General features: G+C 38.1%; 1 protein-coding gene across 2 annotated transcripts in view; it reads right to left on the minus strand.

Moving 5' to 3' along the window:
- Positions 1-26,073, minus strand: part of LOC109479503 (gamma-2-syntrophin-like) — a 119,667-nt gene that overhangs the window by 65,701 nt on the left and 27,893 nt on the right. For both annotated transcript variants that reach the window (XM_019781476.1, XM_019781475.1), the window contains exons 2-4: positions 14,780-14,917; positions 12,488-12,517; positions 12,250-12,306 (exon numbers count right to left, since the gene is read on the minus strand). In XM_019781476.1, coding sequence (XP_019637035.1) covers positions 12,250-12,306; positions 12,488-12,517; positions 14,780-14,917 — 225 coding nt within the window. The remainder of the gene's footprint in view (positions 1-12,249; positions 12,307-12,487; positions 12,518-14,779; positions 14,918-26,073) is intronic.

A 26,073-nucleotide genomic window follows, 5' to 3' on the forward strand; every position in this document is an offset into this window, starting at 1 on the left:
GACGGCGCAGCAATGACGGCGCGGGATGACGGCGGGGGTAATGGCGCGGGTGACGGTGCAGGCTGTCAGACTGTGAGACACGTTAATCAACAGTCCATACCGAACCAACCGTCAGTAGCCATCAAACACATACAAACAAATTACGCACATAACTTTCATACTACACACAAATAACCTAAACCAATAGAACACAAAAAACCCGGAGGTTTGAAATCTACGATTTCCCTTGTTCTCTTCTTTCTTTTTTCAAAAGCATTTCTTGTTCTTGCTCTGTCCCACAAACAGAACCCTCCCTTCCCCCAGCCTAATGTATTGAGTGAAGTGTCGACCAGCAGATTGGAAGATTGTTACATTGTGGAAACCTTTGACCTTGAGAGCTATTTGACCTCCGCCAGCGAACAAAAGGGCAGGCAAGGTGAAGTGAACTGATATTGAATGTTTTGTTTTGTCAAGACATTGGCTCTCTGGAGAGTTTCTAAGGTGATGGGTTTTCCTGTGTTTGCAAAATGTGGCATTTAGCTGTGACCCCCAATGCCAAGATAAAACTGCTTCGGCGATATAAAATCTATAATGTACATATGTATATAACCAAATTTTGTTGGTCTCTTCATACATGTACAATGTACATGTATAAGCACGTCGGCAGAACATACTGCACCTGCGCGAAACCCATAATGTATTGTGCACAGCACTTCGGCATAACGTCTCATATAAGGTCATATTCGCCCATATAAGGCCACACCAATTTAATTTGTTGGTTCTCGGATTTTTTCAGAAAAAATATGAAGCAACAGGGCGAAAAAAAATAAAAATAAAAACAGGTCTAGGCATCCTATTATAGGCTTAAATGCTACAAAATGAGCCATGAAGTCAACACAAAAGGCTGGGTTAAAATTTAAACATTGAATTTTGACCTTTTAATCAAACCACTGCAATGATAGATAGGAAAACTGTAACAACTAGGAAGAAAAGGACTTTCCTCAACTGTTGGGGGCAAAATATGAGCATTTTTCAGTTGATTCAGGACCAGAATAAAATTTTTTTTTTTTTTGCAAATCAGAAAAAAACGAAGAGGCGAATCTGAGAACCAACAAATTAAATTGGTGTGGCCTAAGGTTAACAATCCGTCTGTAGTTTCCAAATGTTGTGTCGGAATAATATAGTCTGCAACAGGTACAGTCCTATTCATGTAAGGCCTAGGAAAAAAAACGTTGTGCTTCCTGTTTTCCAACCGACCCTAGAAAAAACTGCCGACCCTAGACTTTTTTTGGGGGCTGAAGACCTTTTCTGGCTCCATGATCTGACACCTGAGTGCTGAAACATTTGGTTTTCCAACATTTACATAGAAAATGTAAGTGTCCTCGTGCAAGTATACTTAATTGTTAACCTGTATTATATAACTATAAGTTGGATCACTACAGATTGCCAAAGTCACCAAGATGGCAAGGTGGTCTTGGGGTTATTTGACTAAGTTTAGAATCCTACTCTCCAACAGAAGTTTTGGTTTTGGCTTATTTTTGGCACGCTTTTAGGCTTTTTTTACTGCTTTTTTTTTCAAAAAAGTGAAAAAGATTCCAGTGCAAAAAAGAAACCCTGATAAGAAAGCTGAAAAACACACCAAAAATAAGCCAAAACCCAAACCTCGATCTGCTTGGAGAGTATAGAATCCGAATGCTCTGGGTTTGTATCTGTACCTAGCCAGCTTTTTTAAAAGAAGTGTAAATGTAATTTGTACTGGGCTGTGAGAATTTTGCGTAATTCGTAACCACTACTCCCCAATGTACATGTAGGTCCTCCTAGGTTAGATGGACTCGTGAGATTGTTATGATTCCTAACAAGGGAAATCGTAGATTTCAAACCTCCGGGTTTTTTTTCTATTGGTTTAGGTTATTTGTTTGTGTGTAGTATGAAAGTTATGTGCGTAATATGTTTGTATGCCGGTTTGATGGCTACTGACGGTTGGTTCGGTATGGACTGTTGATTAACGCAGTGTTCGAAATACTTTTTTGAGCAAAGTAGCACAGTGTGCTACCTAGGGCAAAAACTAGGTAGCGCAGCAGAATTTTAGGTAGCGCCACGCCCCCCCCCCCATTTGTCAAATTCTATGCACGTGTCGCAATACTATACGCGAAATGGTACGCCCAGTATAGCAGCGATCTATTCATGTTTTATGTTTACAATTGTGCAAATTTTTTTACAGAAATTTGATCACATATGCTTAAAATATTGTTATACTGATGTTAAAAAATATTTTAAGACACTGAATCGCTGGCTGTGATGTGCAGCAGTGTACGTACGCCGCGTAGCGTGCCAGACATTGGCCGTGCAAGCCTATAGAATGCCCCACTTGCGACATAAATTTCTGAGGCTTATCGTGCGCATCGTGCGTATCCACAATTATTCCCATCGTAAACATAGTCACTGGGATCTGAAATGCATACATACAGGATAATTTCCCTTCTTCAGCGGGAGTTTTGTTTATGTTTTGATCGTACACGTCAAACTGCCACGCTGGTCTACGCTGCGCGCTGGTCTACGCTGCACTTCCGGGTTCCATAAATCGACACCATAAATCGACAAAGAAACAAATATTTCCCCCCAAATTTATATTAATTGTGCACTTTTTCACTAGATGTGGCTATGCAGTCCTGGAAAACAGCGTTTAGTGCATATTTTCAAACAGAAAAATCGCGTCCCCGCGCCCTTCATGTTGCCGCCCGGCGATCTCAGCTGAAGCGAACAACCAATCAGAGACGCGTAACGCGGATACGTCATGCAAGATTTGCATACCGCCCGCCCACCGCTTCTGCTGGCTGCTGCCATGCTAGCTACGCGCCGTACTTGAAATAAATTGACGTGTATCGCCGTATTTCTGGAAATAAATGCCGCGACACGAAGATCTAGCGCTGACTCGGCTTGCACCCAGCGTTCAGCGTCACCCGCGCCATTACCCCCGCCGTCATCCCGCGCCGTCATTGCTGCGCCGTCACCCAACGTTTTTATCGGAACCAGACACCCCTCTGTTTGACCCCTTTTAAATGGTAAGACCCAAAACTGAAACCTCCCCATTCCTTAACAACATGGTAATTACCATTTTCAGCATGGCGGGGGTGTCCAGAGCACTTAAAAACCTTTTATTTCCACGCCCATAAACACATATGCAATTAAACAAAAACGTTCTGCATCATCTGCAGCCCAACAGCAATACGTATACCGAACCACAGACAAATCCGTCCAGCCGATCGCGAGAAACAGCTGCTGACAGAAATGTTTCGAACCATAGTAAAACCTCCTCGCGGAAGGATATTTCCTTCCCCGGAGGTAATAAGACATTTTTATTTTGATATAAACCTCTTGAGAAGTCTTTGAAGCTTGGATCTCTTTCTGGTTGAGATGTTGAGACAGTACAAATATTCAGGTTGTACAGGGAGTCTGCATTTATTTACATGTATATTAGAGAGTGCAAATTGCATCTGATTCAATTCTCAGTTAGGCATCTTGTACTTCAACACTCCCCGTGTCATTGAGTTTGGGCCATTTTTTACATCCATCAACAAGCTGATTCATTGCAGTTAAGTGTTATATTCACATTTACAGTTTTGACCCGTGGGATATTATATGTTACCAAACCAGACAGTACAGATACAAGGAGTCTGCATTTAGAGAGTGCAAATTGCAACGACTTACATGTAGGCTCTCACTTAGGTATCTTGCACTCCCAATGTCATATATGAGTTTGGGCCATTTTTTACATCCATCAACAAGGTGATTCATTCCAGTTAAGTGTTATATTCGTATTTACAGTTCTGACCTGCGGGATATTATATGTTACCAAACCAGACATCCCATTACCCTCGCGCCGCCCCTGCCAAACTGTCCGCGGTTCGTCCATCCCTCTCTTGTCCACTTACTCGGAACACTGCATCCCTCACGACACGGATCACGACAAACGATATTTACCGCCAACCGGCGGCGACTTTGAAGCATTCGCGTGGCAAAAATCCCGTTATCGTGACTCCTCAAGCGATGACGGTTGAGCGTTCCTTGGCTAGCGATGCCCGCGGGAGTATAGAAGGGGTCACGCAGCAAGGCGGCTTATCATAACGGATTATATATCATACCAGGCGGCAATCGATATGAAACGCTTGATAGAGTGCTAAGAGCTGTCATGTCAGGTGCTTTTTACTTCATAGTCCCAAAGTCACACTCGAAATGTTTCTGTGTTAGGCCCCTCTTCAACTAGATAGTGATCTCTGTGGAACTTTTGAGCAACCAAAATTGGACTTGACTATTATATAACGTTTTATGAATGGAAATTTTATGCACAGTCCATCAAAGCTGTTCTATAGAGTGCCTTTTACTTGATATTCCCAAAGTCACACTCGAAATGTTTCTGTGTTAGACCTCTTCATCCTCTAGATAGTGATCACTGTGGAACTTTGAAGTTTGAGCAACCAGAATAGGACTTGAATGTGTAACTCTTCGTTTTATGAACAGAAGTTTTATGCACGGTCCATCAAAGCTGTCATGTCAGGTGCCTTTTACTTAAAAGTCCCAAAGTCACACTCGAAATGTTTCTGTGTTAGACCTCTTCATCCTCTAGATAGTGATTGCTGTGGAAGTTTGAGCAGCCAAAATTGGACTTGAATGCGTAACTCTTGGTTTTATGAACAGAAATTTTATGCACGGTCCATCAAAGCTGTCATGTGAGGTGCCTTTTACTTAAAAGTCCCAAAGTCACACTCGAAATGTTTCTGTGTTAGACCTCTTCATCCTCTAGATAGTGATTGCTGTGGAAGTTTGAGCAGCCAAAATAGGACTTGAATGCGTAACTCTTGGTTTTATGAACAGAAATTTTATGCACGGTCCATCAAAGCTGTCATGTCAGGTGCCTTTTACTTAAAAGTCCCAAAGTCACACTCGAAGCGTTTCTGTGTTAGACCCATTTTTTCTCTAGATAGTGATCGGTGTGGAACTTTTGAGCAACCAAAATTGGATTTGAATATGTAATTCTGACTTGAATTTTTATAAAAAAATGGAAATTGTTATGCACAGACCATGATTAAAAAGATGGCAAAACACACACACACAAAAAAATTGACATTTGTCTTATTGAAATGGGTGGACTGCCAAATATCTATTTTGATAAATACTAAATATGTCTCACCTTTTCGAGAGCTATCATGATGATTTTGACATTAAGTCCTGTCCTAGAAATTAGAAGGCAAGAAACGCGCCGGCAACAAAAAATCAAAACATGTTATAAGATAAAAAGATAGTGAAGTGTGCCAAATAGTGCTGCATACCGGTTCACTGGACTTGGATCCGGACTTGTAAGAATGTTTAGGTTCAAGTCCAAAAAAACCTAAAAGTCAAGAACCGAGTCCGGACTTATTACCATAAAAGACCATTTCACATACCCCTTTTCTTTCCAAACCACCTAAAACCTTCCGTACATTGCAAAATCTTTGCTGCAAAATGAAGAAAACATTGCCATCGGGCATCGTCAAGTACCGGCCTCCATGTTATGTGGCCAAAGTTTCACCCAGACAACATTGCAGGGTTGTCAACATGCAATATTGTAAATGCCATGGGTTTAGGTCCGGACTTACAAGTCCGGAACTGAACCTAAACCTCTGGACTTGAATCCAGATCTGAACCTAAAATTGGGTTTAGGTATGCAGCACTAGTGCCAAAACTGTCCCCAATATCTCTGACTTGATCATTTTTCTTGGAAGAGTTGCTGTTGAGTGAAGAAGCCTTAAGGTTTGCCGCAACCTTAAGATAAATTACCGGGAGGATCCGCCGCTGCCCAAGAGCAAGACAGGCACTTAAATCTGCGTTTGACGTGTCAATCTGTCACACAGGCTGACTTTATCTCAGATTTAATTTCAGTTTCTGTACATAATCGGACTACTGGGAGTTTGCCTTAATTGAGAAGTAGCACATTATCGTATTCGGTCCCTGGGGCGGTAATTTCAGGACTCTTATCAACTTGATTTGCATATTTTGAATCGGGCAGTGGAATGATAAAAAGGAAAATTTTGATCTTTAGAAACAGCTTTGAGTCATTGAATAAAGGGTTCTGTTACGCAACTAAATGTTTTATTCAGCCGATGTTTCAGTGACCGTTTGTCTGACTCAGAAATGCCCGAAGGTGACAGACAGTCACCAAAACGTTGGGCTCAATAAAAGTTGCGTAAAAGGAGTCTTTTCTATTCAGTGACTTACATGTATAATATACTATTCAGACTAGAGTAGTAACATTACATTCAATTTGCTACATGTATATGTTATTTTTAATTGCTCTTCATTGTTTGTCTTTTTCAAGTCCTTGTAATTCTTTTTTATATACAGTCAATACATACACTCAGTCATTATTCTGTAATTAATTTATCATTACTCTAAAATTATTTTTAAACCCATGATTAGCCCCATGTGATTGTAATTGTTTGAGTACAATTTATTTATTGTATATCATATATTGTATAAAATTATAGTTTTTAGTAGTGATGCATACTGGTTCACTGGACTTGGATCCGGACTTGTAAGAATGTTTAGGTTCAAGTCCAAAAAAACCTAAAACTTAGTAAAAAGTCAAGAACTGAGTCCGGACTTATTACCATAAAAGACCATTTCACATACCCCTTTTCCTTCCAAACCACCTAAAACATTGCCATCGGGCATCGTCAAGTACCAGCCTCCAATTGTTATGTGGCCAAAGTTTCACCCAGACAACATTGCAAGGTTGCCAACATGCAATTTTGTATATGCCATGGGTTTAGGTCCAGACTTACAAGTCCGGAACTGAACCTAAACCTCTGGCCCGAATCCGGACCTGAACCTAAAATTGGGTTTAGGTATGCATCACTAGTTTTTAGTGTTTAAAGTTGACCATACACTCACACATCCTTACTATCCACGCAGTTCAGTACCTGTTGTTTCCCATCTCCCAAGGGTTAGACGTGCTTGCATACAAAACTCGCAATACTTTTGCGGCATCAATAAAGCTGATATTTCCTGTCTCCGAATCGTGTCCTTAACTCTGACCCTCCGGCATTGACAGACTTCAGACCCTATCAGCCTGAGGGATTACCCAGGGTGCCCTTGGTGCCACATTCGTTCCCGTCATTTGATCTGCGCGCCGGCCGGGGATTTACCGCTCATTTCGAAAGAAAAGCCCCCCGTCAGTTACAGTACGAATCACCCTGGCGGCGGTTTCTTTTGGGACTTGCTGATGACTAAGTGACTGATCATGATGACAGCGTGGCTTGGAGATAGAGTTAGTGTAGGACTGGCCACTGGGAATTGTCTGAATCTTCGTGCTATATTTTGGCTAAGGCCATGTTGATTTGATTACATGGATGACATCTCAGCGCGCATGAATTTTCGCATGTCTGTTTCCCAAAAAATGTTTTTGACCCTACTGTAAATTGTACAAAGCAATTCCAAAGGTACAGAAGAAAATATAAAGAAATGAAAACGAGGAGGCTATTATTCGCCACACTATACTCTATGAAGGCAATTTTTTTGCCAATAATTTTTTTAATTCGCAAGCTCGCATCAGTTTTGGGGTTCCTACATGTTATATCTAATAATAAATATAATTAAATCAACATGGTCTAAGACACAAAATCATTCTATAGTTTGGCTAAAGATACAAAAATGATGCACGAGTGATTTAAGAATTTGAGTGAATGTAGGCAATATAATTTTTTTATTATTGTAAATTCAGTCAGTCGGTAATTTCATTTTTATTTGGTATCAAATAAAGCTATGGCATGATGACAGAAAAGCTTTGAGATAGAGTCTTAGGAGGCCAACTGGGAATTGCTTGGCACAGCATTCTATCCTTCGGCTAAAATAAAAAAATGACGCACTGCGCAATTCTTATAAAAGGAATTTAAGAATGCGTACGTGAACAAAATTGCAACATTTTGTAATTTCACATTTACTTTCATTGCAGGACTCGAAATACTGGGTGCATGTGTACCTTAGTGCACCCAAATTTGGACCTGAGTGTATAGTGAACGAGCCCCGGGGTCACAGAAAGTAGGGCCATCTGGGGCAGAGAGGTCTTCCCAAAGGTTTCCAGGAATGTGGGCATAGATGTGGGCCAGAGACATGCCTGTGGACATTCCATTCCTGTGGACAAAATGCCTGTACCATTCCTAGAATTCTTGCAAACTGCACACAATACTGTACCATTAGGCTCCTCCCTGAGACGTCGCCAAAAATGCATTTCGAGCCCTGCTTTGAATCAAATAAGGCTATAACATGACAATACCTACAGCTTTGAGATAGTATTAGTGTAGGAAGGCCAAGTGGGAATAGCTTGGCACTTCTTTCTATGCTTTGGTTCAGATAAATGTACAAGTATGACGCACTACATAATCTCTAATAACAGGGGCTTAAGGACATGTACGTGTAGAAAATTGTAACTTTTACACCATGTAATTTGAGTTTTATTTGCTGTGACAGTCAAATAAAAGTATGTGATGATGGCAGCCAAATTGGCTGTGGATTTATGACTATTTGGCATGTGTAGTGCTCAATAACAGTTAGTAATATATGGCGAATATAAAGTGTTACCATGATGGTTTATAATGACATAAAATTACATACATGAATTAAGAAAAATGACATTGACAAGGTGGTTGTTGGTTGCATATTTGAATAATCTTGAAGATTTCTCTCCCCATTTTAAAGTACACGTACTTAACTTTACTTCCCATGGGATTCTCTTGAATAGATTTGCAGTGTTGAATCAAAGAATGCACGACAATTTGATATCAATTACACTTTCATATGAGCTAGCTACATGTATAGAATGAGGCTTTTAATTTCATAGCTAAAATGTTTTGAAGGTGTGCAGCTATTTGTCAAATGGATATGGATACTCCATTCAAAAGAGGTCTAGAGGTACATATATATTAATTAGAAATCTGGATATAGCCCCTTCCCGTCAAATTTCTAAGAAAGTCTAGACTGAAAGTCTAGGCAGTTTCTTACACCCCGTTCACAGTGAAAAAATGGATCTGGATTGACTGCCGATCCCGATCAGAAATTCATCAATCCCGATCGACCCGCGCGTTCACACTGCTTTTTGCTGATCCGGATTGCGAGGGCATCACGCTCAGAAATGGATTGAGGTGTCACGAGCCCGCCATCTTGAACATGCCATAGCCGCTGCAACTCCGCCGTAAATTTTGCAAGAAAAGAACTCAGAAAGTTTGTACAGCCTGGAATCTTAGCGGAAATAAAGAGAACACCTCTTTGGACATGTTTGGGTGGTCAGGGCTTAGCTCCCGTTGCGTGAAGGCCGATATTTTTCGGGCTGTAACACTCGATTCCACTGGCTCGCCATTCCACTTGAGTGTAACGTTGGGGCAGGGAGGTTGGGGTAAACATCTTTCTGCATATTTTCTATTCATAATTTTGATTGGCAATGTATCCATAGCATTACACAACGTCCTTGTCACTGCATATTATAAGACCCGATCGGTAGTGGTAGTATTTGTGGTCAGTCTCACACTAGCGAACCCCGAACCCAATCCACTTTGCGTTCACACTCAAGTTTACGCCCGATCCCGATCCGCCGCAAGTGTCTTGAACTACCTCCCCGAGGTGGATTACTTTTGGATCGGGATCGGAGAAAATCAATCCCGATTGGAGCGTCCACACTGCGAAAACCGATCCGGATTGACTTCATTTGCATAATTTTGATCCCGATCGGCGGCCGATCCGGATCGACAAGTTTCACTGTGAACGGGGCGTTAATCTTAAAGGCATCCAAACTGCAATTTCAGGGTGGCAAAACTGGATTTTCAACATCAATTTTCTGGTAATTCTTTTGATGAACCAATCCTATCCCATAGCATACTGATATCTGTGAGGCAAAAATGTGATGTCACTGACAGAAACCGGTTGCTTGTTTTGTATCATACTATTAGGCTGGTTGTAGCTACTAGTAATTATGGGTGGTACCCAAAAAATAAAGAAATGCATATAAACTTGTTCTTCGGCTATTTCAAACACTTCAAGTATGAAACGATGATGAAAACGTGCTAAGAAATGTAGGTAAAGTCAATATTAGACAGATTTCTTCATCCAAAATATTTATTTTATTGCCCTTAAATTGCATCGAATGCCTTTAAGAAAAGACTTAGAAGAATCTACATGTACATTGGGCCACACCAAGTAATTTTTATGGATGACGTCCTTGCGCGCATTGATTTTGGCCTGTTCCTAGAAAAAAAAAAGAAATTCCGCTTCCTGTAACTACGACAGTGCCGCAAATAGGTTTGTATGGACCAAAGCTTATGAAGCATCAAGCAAGGAAATCATGACTTCCATTAGGAATTCAGTTTGGTACAAGAAACTTGCTGACCGCTCCATCTATCTCCCCAAAGCACAAGACGACAACTGCTGTTCCACCTGATTTATTGCTGTTTTGATGATGAATAAAGGACTTCTTTCTTGTTACACTGTGTCGCCTCATTCAATTTGTGTCCTAACATTTGTCATCTCTTAGTATATTTCTAATCTAGGCATCTTGTTTTTTAGGGCCCTTCTTGTTTTTTTTTTCGCCCTCTCGCATTAGATTTAGGGTCTTCAAAGGACGTCAGCCATAAAATTTACTTGGTGTGGCCTTGGGCAGAATTTCGCTTGTAAACCATTGTGTAACCAGCCAGTAATATGGCTTTACGATGTACAATAAAACGTAATAGGGTTTCAAGAATTGATCTGCTTAAATAATTTTATTGCTAACAGTAAAATTCACCCCCCAATATCCATCATCTACAGTACAGGTGTACTTGAACATCGTCAATCACGACCTCCATAATAACGAGGCTGTGCTAATTGACCTTGAGTGTGCTAATGTGCATTTTAGAGGAAGAAAATGAATTCATATCAATACTCATATAGTACTGTTTTTTTGTAACACATGCATGACTTACAATCATACATTAGGTTGCAATCCTTCTCACACCTTTTGGTAAATAGGGGCAGTGCCCATCTCTGTTTCTGTACCCCTTGGGCCACACAGTGCCAGATAGGGCTAGTAGTCCACCAGTAGTGGAGTAGTGTGTTCAACTCCTGAATCATATAATAATAACTCCTTCTCATAAGAGCTAAGAAAAACACTGCAATTATTCCTTTAACAAGAAAATCTATACATTTGAAGCTTGAAATTCTTCATTCAAGCCTCAGACCCCTTCCCCTTAACATTGCATTGACATGTGCACCAAATCAGGAGGACTAAAAATTCACTATTGATAAAAATCAAAGTCTAATTCTAATAAATTATGTGAAAATCTAAAATGTTAGAATTTTTTGAGGCTTGAAATTCTTTAAGCAAGACACCCCTTCCCCCTATGTCATTGTACTGACATGTCCACCAAATTACGATATCATATAAACTCACTAATTCAAATCCAAATCTTGAATCCTGAAGTATGTCTTCTCTTACTGTCACTGTGACATTAATTTTCTGTCCACAACCTGGAAACCAAATCTGTGCAAAGTCTTTCGAGTCTTGAAATTCTTCACCCAAGCCACCCCCTCCCCCTGCGGCATTGTACTGACATGTGCGCCAAATAACGTGGAGCCTGAGTCCATAATAAACCTGTTTTGGCTGGTAGTGTCCATTCCACGGGGATTAACAGAGTGATAGAGCAACGCTTCGGACGGCGGGCACGAAAACGACCGGATCATTTCCACATCAGTGGAGAAACTGAGCACGTATGGCGGCGGGCCAAACCAAATTATTTTCTTGCTTTTCTGACTTACTCCACTTTTTTTTCTGATTTGAAAAATTCGACAATCCATACCCATAGCTTCTTGAGTTATGGTGTTCAACCACAAACTGCTTAGTAATACCAAAACCTGGGTTCTAACCAGCGTCCGTCTTTCTATCATTTGAGGGAATTTCGCCGCTGGAAAAAATTTTGCCCAATCCGTCATCTTTGACAGACCAAAATTGGCATATAAAGATATGGAAAGAGATCATTAAAATAAATTCATTTAGTCTAGCAGCAAACTTTGCCCCTCAAAATGCAGGGAAAAGCATTTTATAGGCTCAACATTCTCCCCCTAACATAATATTACCTGAAACAGAATTGAGATGACACAAATGTTCTACATACATGTATGTAGAACACTGACCAAAATCGTATTAACCTTCTTGGAAAAGTTGAATAAAAAAATGACTAAAAGAGGAATCAAAGGTAAAAATGGTGAACCTACCTTGATACTCAACCCCAAACCTCCAGATTTTTGTCTTCTGAGAATAACTGATCTTTCCTGAAGAAAAAAAAGACAGTCAACATTTAGTTCTGTTATGAATGATAATTTTTTATATAATACATTTTCCAAAGGTACAGCATTTGTGGTTCAAAAATTAAATGCAAAAAACAACTTCAAAGCAATCTAATTCAAAGGAAATTTTACTTATCAAAGTAAAACTTTTAGAAAGTCCACTTACTCTGTTGCTGTCAATATCAAAGTTGTTGACCTGGAACAAAAAAAAAGCTTTTAGAATATGTCTGACATGTACGAGAAAATACATTTTGACAGTTAAGCTGACACATGGCTCTATTAAGGCTGTATCTGAGCATCAAACTACGCTGACAAAGGATTTTTACAGTGTCGTTCATCAAGCTTATCAAACAATTGCAGCTGCCAAAATCTTATCATTTTGACTTGTTGATGAAGCTAGCTGCACAAACAGATTCAAATCTGCTGGCTTCAAGAACGCAGGACCGGAAAAACAGGCCGTGCTACCAGATATCTGCAAGCTTAACTCACGAATGGATGAACTCTTTATAAATCCTGGTAGCATGTTGCATATCTTTATATGCATACCTCAGCAATTGGGGGATGATATCAGGGTTCTCACCAGGATTTTTTCACAGCATAGGGGTCAGGTACAGAAGGCAACTTTTGCGGCACAAGACGTGCATTTAGTAGAAAATTTTTGAAACTCATGAACCCCTGAGACACTATTTCTCGCTTAATGAAGGACAGATTTTCCCTTTGCTGTAGCATCATTCTAAAGTTATATTTTCAATTTTTGCAAGTTTTATTAAGGTTTTCCCTCCAAAAACACCCCTATGCTGGTTGAAATACAGCATAGGGGTCCAAATCACAGCATAGGGGGCCCCTTATAATGCTCAAAAGGCCTGGCGAGAACACTGAATATATAGTGGATTGTGTACTGCACATATGCATTATATATCAGGACTTCTTTTGGAGACCTCTTTTGTCATACAAAGAAGATGGAATTTATAGAAACAGCATAATCTTAACATTTTTTCATCATCCTTTAGGACATACCAATTTAATTTGTTGTTTCTCGGATTTGCCTGTCCATTTTAATTTTTTCTGATTTGCAAAAAAAATTTTGGGTTCTGACTAAACTAAAAAATGATCAAGGAAAGACAATTTTGGCCCTGACGGTCAAAGAAAGTCCTTTCTTCCTAGTTGCTTACGTTTTTATGCAAATGTGTTTCATTAAAAGTTCAAAATTTGTAGTTTTAATTATAAACCAGCCTGGTATGTTGACTTCATGGCTCGTATTTTAACATTTCTGGCTATCATGGGGTGCCTTGGCCTGTTTTTTTTTGCCAGTGTCCCTTCATAATTTTTCAACAACAAAATAATTAAATCAGTGTGGCCTTTGGAGTATTCAGTCAAATAGGTTGTATAATAGTCTTATGAAATGATGTTCTTATCAACTATGCATTCCACTTTCTGCTGTTAAAACTTCTAACTTTTCATATATATATATGCATGAAGCTAGAAAACCTCCCAGGGTCAAGTATTCCATCATATTAATGATTTATTTTGACACAAGCAAATATACTGGCCTGTCCTCATTTACCCTATTCTAGTGTGTTCTCACATACCACAGTCCTCTCCACTTTATCACTTAGTGATGACTACCCAACTGTGGTAATCATTTGTCCTCTCACAGGAGCAGGGCTTGAAAACAAAACAATACTTCTGCAGGGCTCGAAATACTGGGTGCATGCATATATGTGCACCTTAGTGCACCCAAAATTGGAGCTGTGCACCCAATTTTTTTCTGTGGGTGCACCAGTGCACCTAAATACTTTATAATTTGTAGGTTTATGTACGAAAAGATATCAAATGTATACTAGTATACTGTATATTCTTGACATCTAACTGTCAGAAAAATAATAAAGTCTTTGTTGCATAAGATTAGTTTATACGGTGCACCCCAAAATTTTTCTGTGTACCCAATTTTTTACTTGGTCAAGTTGGTGCACCAGTGCAATCCTTTTCCAAAAAGTGAATTTCGAGCCCTGCTTCTGTATACACAAAAGAACCCGATAATAACGGAAAAAAGGCAATTTAAGGCCACACCAATTTAATTTCTTGGTTAACGGATTCGCCCCCTTCATTTTAGAATCAACTGCAAAATGCTCATATATATATATATTTTGCCCTGAACAGTTGAAAACATTTTCATCCTAGTTGTTAAAGTTATTCCATCTCTCAATGCTATAGTACCATTAAAAGTTCAAAATTCATTGTTTAAATTTTGAACCAGCCTGGTGTGTTGACTTCATGGCTCCTATCGTACCATTTTGGGCCATAATAGGATACCTAGGCCTGTTTTTATTTTTATTTATTTTTTCGCCCGCCGCTCCATTATTTTTCTAGAAAAATCCGTTAAGCAAGAAATTAAATTGGTGTGGCCTAATCTACAAATATAAAAACCTGAACAGGTGGTTGTTAGTGTATAACATACCTGTGAGCTTATAGCGGCGAGTGAGTTCCCGTAGACTGTCTCCTCTCTCTGTAGTACCAGACTGTCTGCTGTCAGCTGCACACGGACAATCTCAGGATCACGCTTCCCGTCACTCAGGCCAAGGAACCCCACTTTCACCTGTAGAAGTGAACGTAACGTTTATTAGACTAACAAAACAAGTGGTAAAGGTAAAAATGTTGTCTTAGAATCTAAAAGTTCTAGGTATGTTGACGTCCAGGTTACTCAAGAAGTTAGCCTGGGTTCCAGACCCATAGCACACTGGACACAAAATATCTCAGTGAGCCTTGTGTCCAGTGTGCTATGGGTCTGGAACCCAGGCTATCAAGAAGTAGGAAAATGCATTATACAAATTCGGCAAGAAATTTGCAATAAGGCCACACCAAGACATAATTTTTATGGATGACATCCTCTGGAAACCATAAATTTAATGCGAGAAAAAAAAACAAGAATTGCCAAAAAAAAGAGACGTCTGAATTTGAAATATACTTGGGATGACAAATGTTAGGACACAGACTGAATGAGAGAACACAGTGTAGCAACCAAACAAGTCTTTTATTCGTCATGAAGACAGCAATAAACAAGACCATAGCTTGTTCAGGACAAAAGATACAAAAACCGGAAGTTCTGCTGCAGTACCAAGGTCATCCACCAGGAGGCCCATACTTGACCTTGACCTTTGTCTTTCCAAGACTTACCATCATACCAAATATTATCACAATCCATAAAGGCGTTCTGAAGTTATGTAATGACCACAAAGTTGCGGAAACACACAAAGACACACACACACACACACACACACACACACAGACATACAGACAGACACGCCAAAAACAATACCTCCATTTTTCATGGAGGTAATCAGTGGAACAGCAGTTGTCGTCCTGTCCTGTTTCTTTCCTTTGATCAAATCTTCCCTTATCCCACTGTCGTGACTCTTTGGCCATAGTTACAAGACGCGGAATTTCTTGGGTTTTTTTTTAGAACAGGCCAAAATAAATGCGTGCACAGACGTCTGAACCATTAAAAATTACTGGTGTGGCCTAACGAATTAAACAAGAAATCCACAACACTTCTGGGAGGCAATTTCTTGTGTCAGTTTCTTTTTCCCATTTCACCTTCAGCCTAAGAAGCAATGTCATCTCATGTCCAGTCTTATAAATTTCTCTCTGACAAGATTTACAGAATCGTGACTCCGTTGAACAAGTGGCAATGAACACCCTGCACAAACCATCAACCAAATGTACGCTAAATAAGGCCTAGAAAAAAAAGTTGTGTTTCCTGTTTCAGTCTTTAAAATATTTGGGTTGGTAGGTAGGGATTAACATATTTTTTCTTTCTTTCTTTTTTTATTACACTTCTCATGACTGGTGATCCAACTTATATATATGTACAATACAGTGTAACAAAGTAAAACTTGCATGAGGACACTTAATAGTATACATTTGTATTTTCAATGTCAATGTTAGAAAACCAATTGTACAGTACTAGTGTTTCACTACTCAGGTGTCAGATCATGGAGCTATAAAAAGTCCATCAGCTTAAAAAGTTTATGTCCCTTGCAGGGGTCCACCCGAAAAAAGGCTAGAGGCGGCAGTTTTTTCTAGGGTCTGTCAGGAAACAGGAAACACAACATTTTTTCCCCTAGGCCTTCAATGTATTGACTTTCAGGGTTTGTATCATTGCACACTGCCAATCAGGTACAGAGACCACTCTGTAATTCTTTCCGTGTTTATTGTGCGAGTGTTATGCAGCACGGCACTTGGAAACCCGAGTCAAAAGGTTGGGAGTGTTTTTTGGCTGAGATAATCACACCAGAGAGATCCGTATACTATGTATGCACATGTGTATGATTGAACTGAGCTTGAGACACAGTAATGTTGCACAGAACAAGAACACAAGTGCACTGGGATTTTAGAAAATGGTTTGATGCAGTTTACTATATCCTATGGATACATTCCCCTTGAATCATTTGACAAGGGTCTCCATGGGGGTTTACATCACATTTGAAGAGGGTCTCCACAGTTCTTCACATTACCACAAATTTGACAAATTAGGTCAAACCAATTTGATTTGTTGGTTTTCAGATTTTTTCAGAAAAACAAATTAAGCGACAGGGCGAAAAAAAAAAAAACAGACCTACGCATCCTACAATTATGATAGATGGGAAAACTGTAACATCTCTGAAGAGAAGGGAATTCCTTCCATTCTTTGGGCCAAAATATGAGCATTTTGGAGTTGACTCAGAGGCTAAAATGTTGTCGTTTCTTTTTCAAATCGGAAAAAAATGAAGCGGGTGAATATGTGAACCAACAAATTAAAAATTGGCGTGGCCTTATGAGGAAAAAACAGTTTTCTGGAAATTCAAATAGCTTGCCATTGTACATACATTTGTATATTGAAGGCATCCAGTGCAGTTTTCAGGGCTTGGAAACCCGATTTTTCAAAGTCAATAAATAGTCATTTATCTTACATATTGAGTTGAAACCACACTATCCAAATGTACAGTGACCCTCGTGGAGCAAAAATACCCAAAATTCTGACGGAAAATGGTTACTGGAAGGGCCCTTGGCTGATTTTTAGGGTACCTCCTAAAGAATAAAGGACTCATCTTGGTGCTTGTTTCTCCAGTTTTAAGTACCCAAAGTATGAAATAATGATTGAAATGTGCTAATTTGAAGCATGTCAATATCATAAAGATTGCCTTATTCAGAATATGTCCAGTTTTGCTGCTCTGAAATCGCATTGGATGTCTTTTAAATTTAAGCTCCAATTTTATCTGTACCAAGTGCTTTATGCAGGTGGTATTTTGAGCCCTGGTAACAATTGATGTGGGAGGTATAAGCCCTACTAATGGGTCTATAAGTGGTCTATAAATAAGGGAGATTATCATTGAGATAAACCAAACCAATAAGGCACACCCAAATTAGCGTACTGTTTATTTTTCCTCCAGCTAACTATAAGCTTTTAACATTTTTTTTAGGCCACACCATTTTAATTTCTTGGTTAACGGATTTTTCTAGAAAAATAATGGAGTGGGCAGGCAAAAATAAAAATAAAAACAGGCCTAGGCATCCTATTATGGCCCAAAATGGTACGATAGGAGCCACGAAGTCAACACACCGGGCTGGTTCAAAATTTAAACAATGAATTTTGAACTTTTAATGATACCACTGCATTGAAAGATGGAATAACTGTAACAACTAGGAAGAAAAGGACTGTTTTAAACTGTTCAGGGCAAAATATGAGCATTTTGCAGTTGATTCTGAATTTTTATTTTATTTGCAAATCAGAAAAAAATGAAGCGGGCGAATCCGTTAACCAAGAAACTAAATTGGTGTGGCCTTAGGATGAGTCTAGGATTATCATAGTATACTGTAAATGCATTTAATTTTGTGTCGGTTATTTCTCGTGGTAGAATGAAAAATAATGTTTTTGGTGTGTTGTAAATTGATGGCTGAAACAATTCAATGTAGTAATTATATTTTTTAAGGTAGAACCACTAAAATCATGAAAATAAACCAGTGCAAAAGTTTCTACATTTACAGTAATTAACAAAAGTATTTTATCCAATAACCAGTCATTTCTCATGTGAGACACGTTTGAATGATCCTAACTAAAATTCAAGACTTTGAGGATTTTGAATAATTTGCAAGTGCAATTATTAGAGCATATACAGTAATAAGCCAGTCCCACTTGAAGAAAAAATAGGGGTGGAAAAACAATGCTTACAGATAAGGGTGACCAGATGGCGTCTTAGACCACTTGTCCGTAAATCCACAAACAAAGGGGGATAAATAATGTGATAACAGACCGCCCAGGTACATTAGTATCTTGTCCCTATGGTGCAAGCAGTAATACAATCCCATTGTTTAACCATATGGACCATTCGATCCCAGGCTAGGGTCCATTGCAATTCGGACAAATAGAATGTTGCTTTACTTTGAATACTACACGATGTATTCCGTATTATCCAAGGTACTAGTCTGACAAAATGTGACACAAAATATTTATCTATTTACCTGCAAAATCTGCCTGAAATTGAGAAACTTGGTGTCCCTGAACAAAATATTGTAATAACATTCTTCTAACGTCCAAATCCAAAATTTCAAGAGCGCCGCATACATTATAAGCATGCCAAATACATACCAAGTATTCTAATTCTATAGAACTTTTGGAAGCTTTGCAGCTAATGTATTATTACGAATTACGCTGATTTTGGGAGAGGCTGCCTTCAGATTATGAAGACTGCAAAGGCCTGATTACGCCTTAGGAAAAAGGGCATGCAAACCCCCATTAAAGTATCATGCTTTGTCCCCAGAAAGACATACTGTATCTTGAAAGTGTGTGGTTTACTTTCCACCTTCTGTTTTGATTTACAATGGGACTTTTGGCCACACCAATTTAATTTCTTGGTTAACGGATTCGCTGGCTTCATTTTTTCTGATTTGCAAATAAAAATAAAAATTCAGAATCAACTGCAAAATGCTCATATTTTGCCCTGAACAGTTGAAAACAGTCCTTTTCATCCTAGTTGTTAACAGTTATTCCATCTTTCAATGCAATGGTATCACTAAAAGTTCAAAATTCATTGTTTAAATTTTGAACCAGCCTGGTGTGTTGACTTCATGGCTCCTATAATTGTACCATTTGGGGCCATAATAGGATGCCTAGGCTTGTTTTTTCGCCCGAACGCTCCATGATTTTTCTAGAAAAATCCGTTAACCAAGAAATTAAATTGGTGTGGCCTTCCGGACTTATATATAAGCGCTACCAGAGCTAGACATTTCAGTCAACAAAATGAAAGACAAGTGGAAAGAGTGGTATCATAAAATTCGGCCTGCAAGGTTGAGTAGCTATAACCTTTATTGCGAAAACAATGCAGTCATAAATTGGCTGTCGTAAAAGACCTTCAAAAACACCTGGTGGCATTTGATATTTAACGACCACCTGTCAATCATTTTCTGAATTTTGGTGGTACATACCGCACTGCCCAAATAAGGAGTTGGTGGTATATATGTCGAGATGTGCTTGTTCTTGCATCTTTGTTCTCAATTACATGGCTACTACATAATTCATTTATTTGAGAATCTTTGCCAGTTTTACACTGGGGTAAGTTTGGAATAATCCACTTTTGCGTGGGAGGGAGATGGACTGAAATATGCTGTATTTGCTCCCAAGCAAATGTCGGCCTCTCTAGTTATGGTCCTTTTTAAACACTGTTTGATTACAGAATGATGTAACCATTTTTTTACCGCTTCTTGGAAGAATCGTTCATGAAGCAGTTTTGATTTCTGATGTTTTATTGTATTTTGATGAATGCTACATGTACATGTAGGTAAGATTAAGAGAGTAGTGTTTATATGAAACTTATTGATTTGTCATAATTGATAATATCATATTATCTACTTCTTAGAGGAAATGACAAACTAAAAATCTAGAATCTATGAATCCTTATTTTCCTGAAACTCGAAAATTGCGAGTCTTGTTCTATTGCGTCAATCAAAAAAAAAGAAGAACATCAAAATCTATTTCAAGTTTTGAAAAAATGACATACACAGAGTCATTTTACTATCATTATCATTTAAGTGTAAATTTCTGCTTGAAATGAGGCACATCAGATTGTTCCTCCAGGCAAAATGACCTACATATTGTACATGTGCATTTCTTATTCGTCCCACGTTGGACATATTTAAGCCCTATTCAGACCACAAACATCAATTTGCGACAGCATTAGTATCAAGCTCCTGTTATTAATGCCCACATAGGGTTGAGAAATAGCAAGTGGCATTTATGTGCGTTGCATGCAACGTTGTTAACGGCCATGAAAGAACAAAATTTCAAGTATACATCGTGAATATTATGGAAGAGTGTAGAGCGAAAGCCGCCATTGATGTAGAATGGACTTTCTAAGGCCGACTTTCAAGCTTCAGTCCTGAAAAAAATTGGGTGGGTAGCTATAGGTATGAACTTTCTTCTTTTTTTTTTAAACTTTAGGCGACACCAATTTAATTTCTTGGTTAACGGATTTTTCTAGAAAAATAATGGGGCAGGCGGGTGAAAAAAAAATAAAAATAAAAACAGGCCTAGGCATCCTATTATGGCCCAAAATGGTACGACATGAGTCATGAAGTCAACACACCATCAAAATATAACAATGAGTTTTGAACTTTTAATGATACCACTGCATTGAAAGATGGAATAACTGTAACAACTAGGATGAAAAGGACTGTTTTCAACTGTTCAGGGCAAAATATGAAAATTTTGCAGTTGATTCTGAATTTTTATTTTTATTTGCAAATCAGAAAAAAATGAAGCGGGCGAATCCATTAACCAAGAAATTAAAATTGGTGTGGCCTTAAGTTTGACTTCAAAGTAAAGCAAAATAATCCAAAGGAATATGGTCTACTTTGAACTTCAAAACCTAAAGCCATATTAAATAGACCATAATGACATGATTTATCCTAAAGTTTGACTTCAAAGTAATTCAAAATAATCTAAATAATACATGGTCTACTTTGAAGCCAGAAATAGGTATGAACTAAGTATACCCTAAAGATTAATTGTACTTTGTTCAGGGATGTACAAGGCTCATTAGATATAGATTGCTTTTACACGCTTGGTTACTCTAGGGGTCCTTTCTATAAAAGCTAAAAGCCTAATTAAGTATCAATAACGAGCATTAATAATATCATGACTGAGCATCTGTATCTGTATCAGTACAGCTGGTATATCTGTCCTGGAACATAGCAGCAAATGTCTATAATTACAGTCGTATATCAAAATATTTTTTAATTTTACCGTGATGTTAATCATGTAGATTGTAGCCAAGATATGTGTACGAGGATGACTGTCAGCAATTCCGAAACAAAACGATAAATAAAAACAAGTTAATGATATTGTAACAGTTATATCTTGTATTTTGTATATTAGAAATTTTCAAAATCATTGTAAATGCCTATTTTCATCTCATACATGTACTTAATTCTCATCCCATACTATTACAAAATGTACATACTTTTGAAACTCATAACCCCCTGAGACACTATTTCTTCTTTAATGTGGATGTTTTGTGAAGTTAAGGATTAGCTTTATTCTAAAGTTAGGCCACACCAATTTGATTTGTTGGTTCTCGGATTTTGTCAGAAAAAACATGAAGCGACAGGGCGAAAAAAAATAAAAATAAAAACAAGTCTAGGCATCCTATTATAGCCCCAAATGTTATGATAGGAGCCATGAAGTCAACACAAAAGGTTGTGTTAATACAGTATTTAAACAATGAATTTTGAACTTTTAATCAAACCATTGCATTGATAGATGGAAACACTGCAACAACTAGGAAGAAAGGACTTTCCACAACTGTTGGGGGCAAAATATGAGCATTTTTGAGTTGATTCAGAACCAGAATCTTTTTTTTTTTTTTTTTCAAATCAGAAAAAAATGAAGAGGCGAATCCGAGAACCAACAAATTAAATTGGTGTGGCCTTATATTTTCATTTTTTGCAAGATTTATGAAGGTTCTCCATCCCAAAACACCCCTATGCTGGTTGAAACTTAGTATAGGGTGAAAATTATAGCATAGGGGTCAAAATTATAGCATAGGGGTCAAAATCAAATTATAGCATAGGGGTCAAAATTACAGCATAGGGGTCAAAATCATAGCATAGGGGTTAAAATTATAGCATAGGGGTCAAAATTACAGCATAGGGGTCAAAATCATAGCATAGGGGTTAAAATTATAGCATAGGGGTCAAAATTACAGCATAGGGGTCAAAATCATAGCATAGGGGGCCCCTATGCTTAAAAGGCCTGGCTAGAACACTGCTATACACTGTCTCTTGTATTAGGTGACCTAACTGTAGTTTACAAAATATACCAGTCGTTGCCACAATCTGTTAATAATTGTTGTGCTATTAAGTTTCAATTAATAATATAATATCTATTTTACCTAAAAAATTTTAAGTTTGAAGCTGTCAAGACAGGTCTTTATACACTGAGGATGCACCATTTTCTTTTGTCTCGTTCACTTGATTTTGATTTGATTCATGACCTGAGATACAGAAATCAATCTACAGAGATGAAAAAATCCATAAAACGGTGAAAAATCCATCAGCCGAGGGGGACAGTTGACCGAGTTTGGAAGACGCCAGGAATAAGGTTAATTGAGATGTGTTGTGATACAAAACTGTACAGGAAAAAAGACGGTCAAAAGTTAACATAGAAATCTGTGTTGGTACATTCATTATGAAGTAAAGACTCAACTTTAACTGCCAACACTACAAACATGAAAATTTCAGGTAAGTCCCAATTCATTTTTTATTAGTAGTGTTGGAAGTTGAAGTTTTGTCTTTATTTCATAATGGATTCCATGTCAACACCAAACTGAGTAGTATTAAAAAAAATTAATGTATATAATAGGACTAAATAACCATTATGTAGTTCTTCTATGTCATTCTTATGATTTCTCAATACGTGTATTGTCAAATTATTTATTATTTACTTTAAACCATCAACAAAACCCATCCTCATTTTCCCATGTTAAACTTATAGAAATAATTATACAAAAAGGAAATTATTCGAAGAGCCGACACATTAGGGAAAAAGCTGGAACTTTCATCTTCCACTCAAAACTCACAAGTACAGTAAGACAAGAAAACAAACAAATGAATTAAAATCTAATAGAAAATTTATAAGTCATGCAATAAAATGAATACATCACTCTTATAATTGCTTAAGCTTGTTCCTCCCTTTCATATGACTAGTCTTGCAATAAAAATTATTGGTTTTTGAGTACTTTTTAGAATTTGCAATGAACTTCACAATATCATTTTATAAAATTCCCTACTAATACTAATTTTTGTATGATGTAATACAAGAAAACAAATGAATTAGAATCCAAACATGAAATGTAAGTCCTGCAATGAAATGAATAAAATCATACATGTATGATCATTCATTTTGTTGTTATTTCATGAAAAATCCCTCCTAACATTATTAGTGGAACGGTCCTTAAGCTTTCAGCGACTTTCAAAGCAAACGCAGCTACAAGCAGCTGCAGCCGCGAGTTATGACAGATGCCACCTGTATCTCCAACCTATCCGTCATAGACAGGTAGTTTGCGTTGTCCTATTAGTATGTATAAAGGGCAGGGGAGAGGAGTGGTGAACCAAATCTGTCTTTTTGACAAGAGAAACCACACCATCGTAAATCACCCGCGCCGAATGACTCCAAGCTATCAAATGTGAGAAGAAGAACCAGAAAGCCAATTTATTAAAGGTTGTGTCTTAAAGGCATCCAGTGTAGTTTTTAGGGCTTGGAAACCCTATTTTTCAAAACCAATATTCTCAGTAATTTATCTGCATATTGAGTTGAAACCACACTGTCTCTATGTATATTGACCCTCATGGAGCAAAACTTACCAAAATTCTGACGGAAAAATAGTTACTGGAAGGGCCCTGCGCTGATATTTAGGGTACCACCCGGAAAATAAAGGACCAATCTTGGGCTTGTTTCTGCAGTTTTAAGTACCCAAAGTATGAAATAATGATAGAAATGTTCTGATGTGAAGCAGTATGTGTCAATATCATAAAGATTGCCTTATTCAAAATATTTCCAGTTTTGCTACCCTGAAATCACATTGGATGTCTTTAACAGGTGAATCTATATTTGTGACATATTCTTTGAAAATTTGTTGGTCGAGTTTCAAGTGATATATTTTTACCTTGAGTGAAGGAAGAAAAATTATGCCCTGTAGCTATCAAATGTGAGAAGAAGAACCAGAAAGCCAATTTATTAAAGGTTGCATCTTAACAGGTGCATCTATATTTGTGACATATTCTTTGAACATTCCTCTTTGTCAGGTTGGTCGAGTTTCAAGTGATATAATTTCACCTTGAGTGAAAGAAGAAAAATTATGCCCTGTAGCTATCAAATGTGAGAAGAAGAACCAGAAAGCAAATTTACTAAAGGTTGCATCTTTACAGGTGCATCTATATTTGTGACATACTCTTTGAAATTCCTCTTCGTAAGGTTGGTCAAGTTTCAAATGATATATTTTTACCTTGAGTGAAAGAAGAAATATGATGCCCTGTAGCTATCAAATGTGAGAAGAAGAACCAGAAAGCCAATTTATTAAAGGTTGCATCTTTACAGGTGCATCTATATTTCTGACATATTCTTTGAAAATTCCTCTTTGTCAGGTTGGTCGAGTTTCAAATGATATATTTTTAGCCTGAGTGAAAGAAGAAATATGATGCCCTCTAACCATAATGAGTTTCTGAGCTAGTGATTTACCTCCAAGTCAGCAAAAAATAGGCAAGCTGATCATGATATTTTGCTGGAAGGAATATGTTACAAGCATCTCCAAATGCATTTTCTTGTGGCAAAACAAAAAAAATATTCTGGATGAGGAAATCTGTCTAATATTGATATTTACTACCATTTCGTATTACACTTTTGTCATCATTTCATACTTAAGACATTTCAAATATGGTATGAAAGACCAAACAACAAGCCTATAATATGAAACAAGCAAAATCAAAATCAAACTAGAAAGGTAACATTTGCCAAGCAAATGCATATCAATGGTGACAGGAGTCTAAACCCCTACTGCTATAAAAATGCAACATGATGTAACCCAACACCAGTTACCATGGTGATAGACTGTCTGGTTCAGGTCATTGACCTTTAGTGTTTGGAGAAGAGGAAACTGCACAAAAACAATACGTTTTCCTTCGGTAGACATTAAAAATACCACTTTTCTGTCCAATTCTAACAATTTTCATTCAAATATTCCAAATTTGTGACTTTTCTGGTGTACATGTACCAGTGCCACTGTGTCAAAGTAATAGTGTGCAAGAAACACAGGTCTAGCGATCTGTCTACATTACATTCCCATACAACTGGCAGACAAAATGTGCTTCCTACATCCAGAAAATTGCTTCCTGTGCATGGGATATGATGACTAAAGGCACTTTAGCTTATCGCTCGACCTACACACATGAAAGCTGACCTTCTATCCATCTGGTAAATGGCTAGCACATTACGGACAGCACGGGAAATGGCTTTTAACATTACTATAGTCTGTTACCGAAATTCAAATAATGCTTGACAGAGAGAGCAAAACTAGGAAAAGCATGGGAGCTGATCTAGAATACTGAACTTTATGTCCTACCTGGGCCGCGATTACGTTCGATACGGGTGTTCCGGCCCGTGTGATAACTAGCGGTACGGCCCGGGGGTTCTTTACGCGTACGGCCCGGGCCTTCCAAATGTTC

The sequence above is a fragment of the Branchiostoma belcheri genome, unplaced genomic scaffold (genome assembly GCF_001625305.1).
Source record: "Branchiostoma belcheri isolate BF01 breed outbred unplaced genomic scaffold, Haploidv18h27 scaffold49, whole genome shotgun sequence".
Classification (NCBI taxonomy): Eukaryota; Metazoa; Chordata; class Leptocardii; order Amphioxiformes; family Branchiostomatidae; genus Branchiostoma; species Branchiostoma belcheri.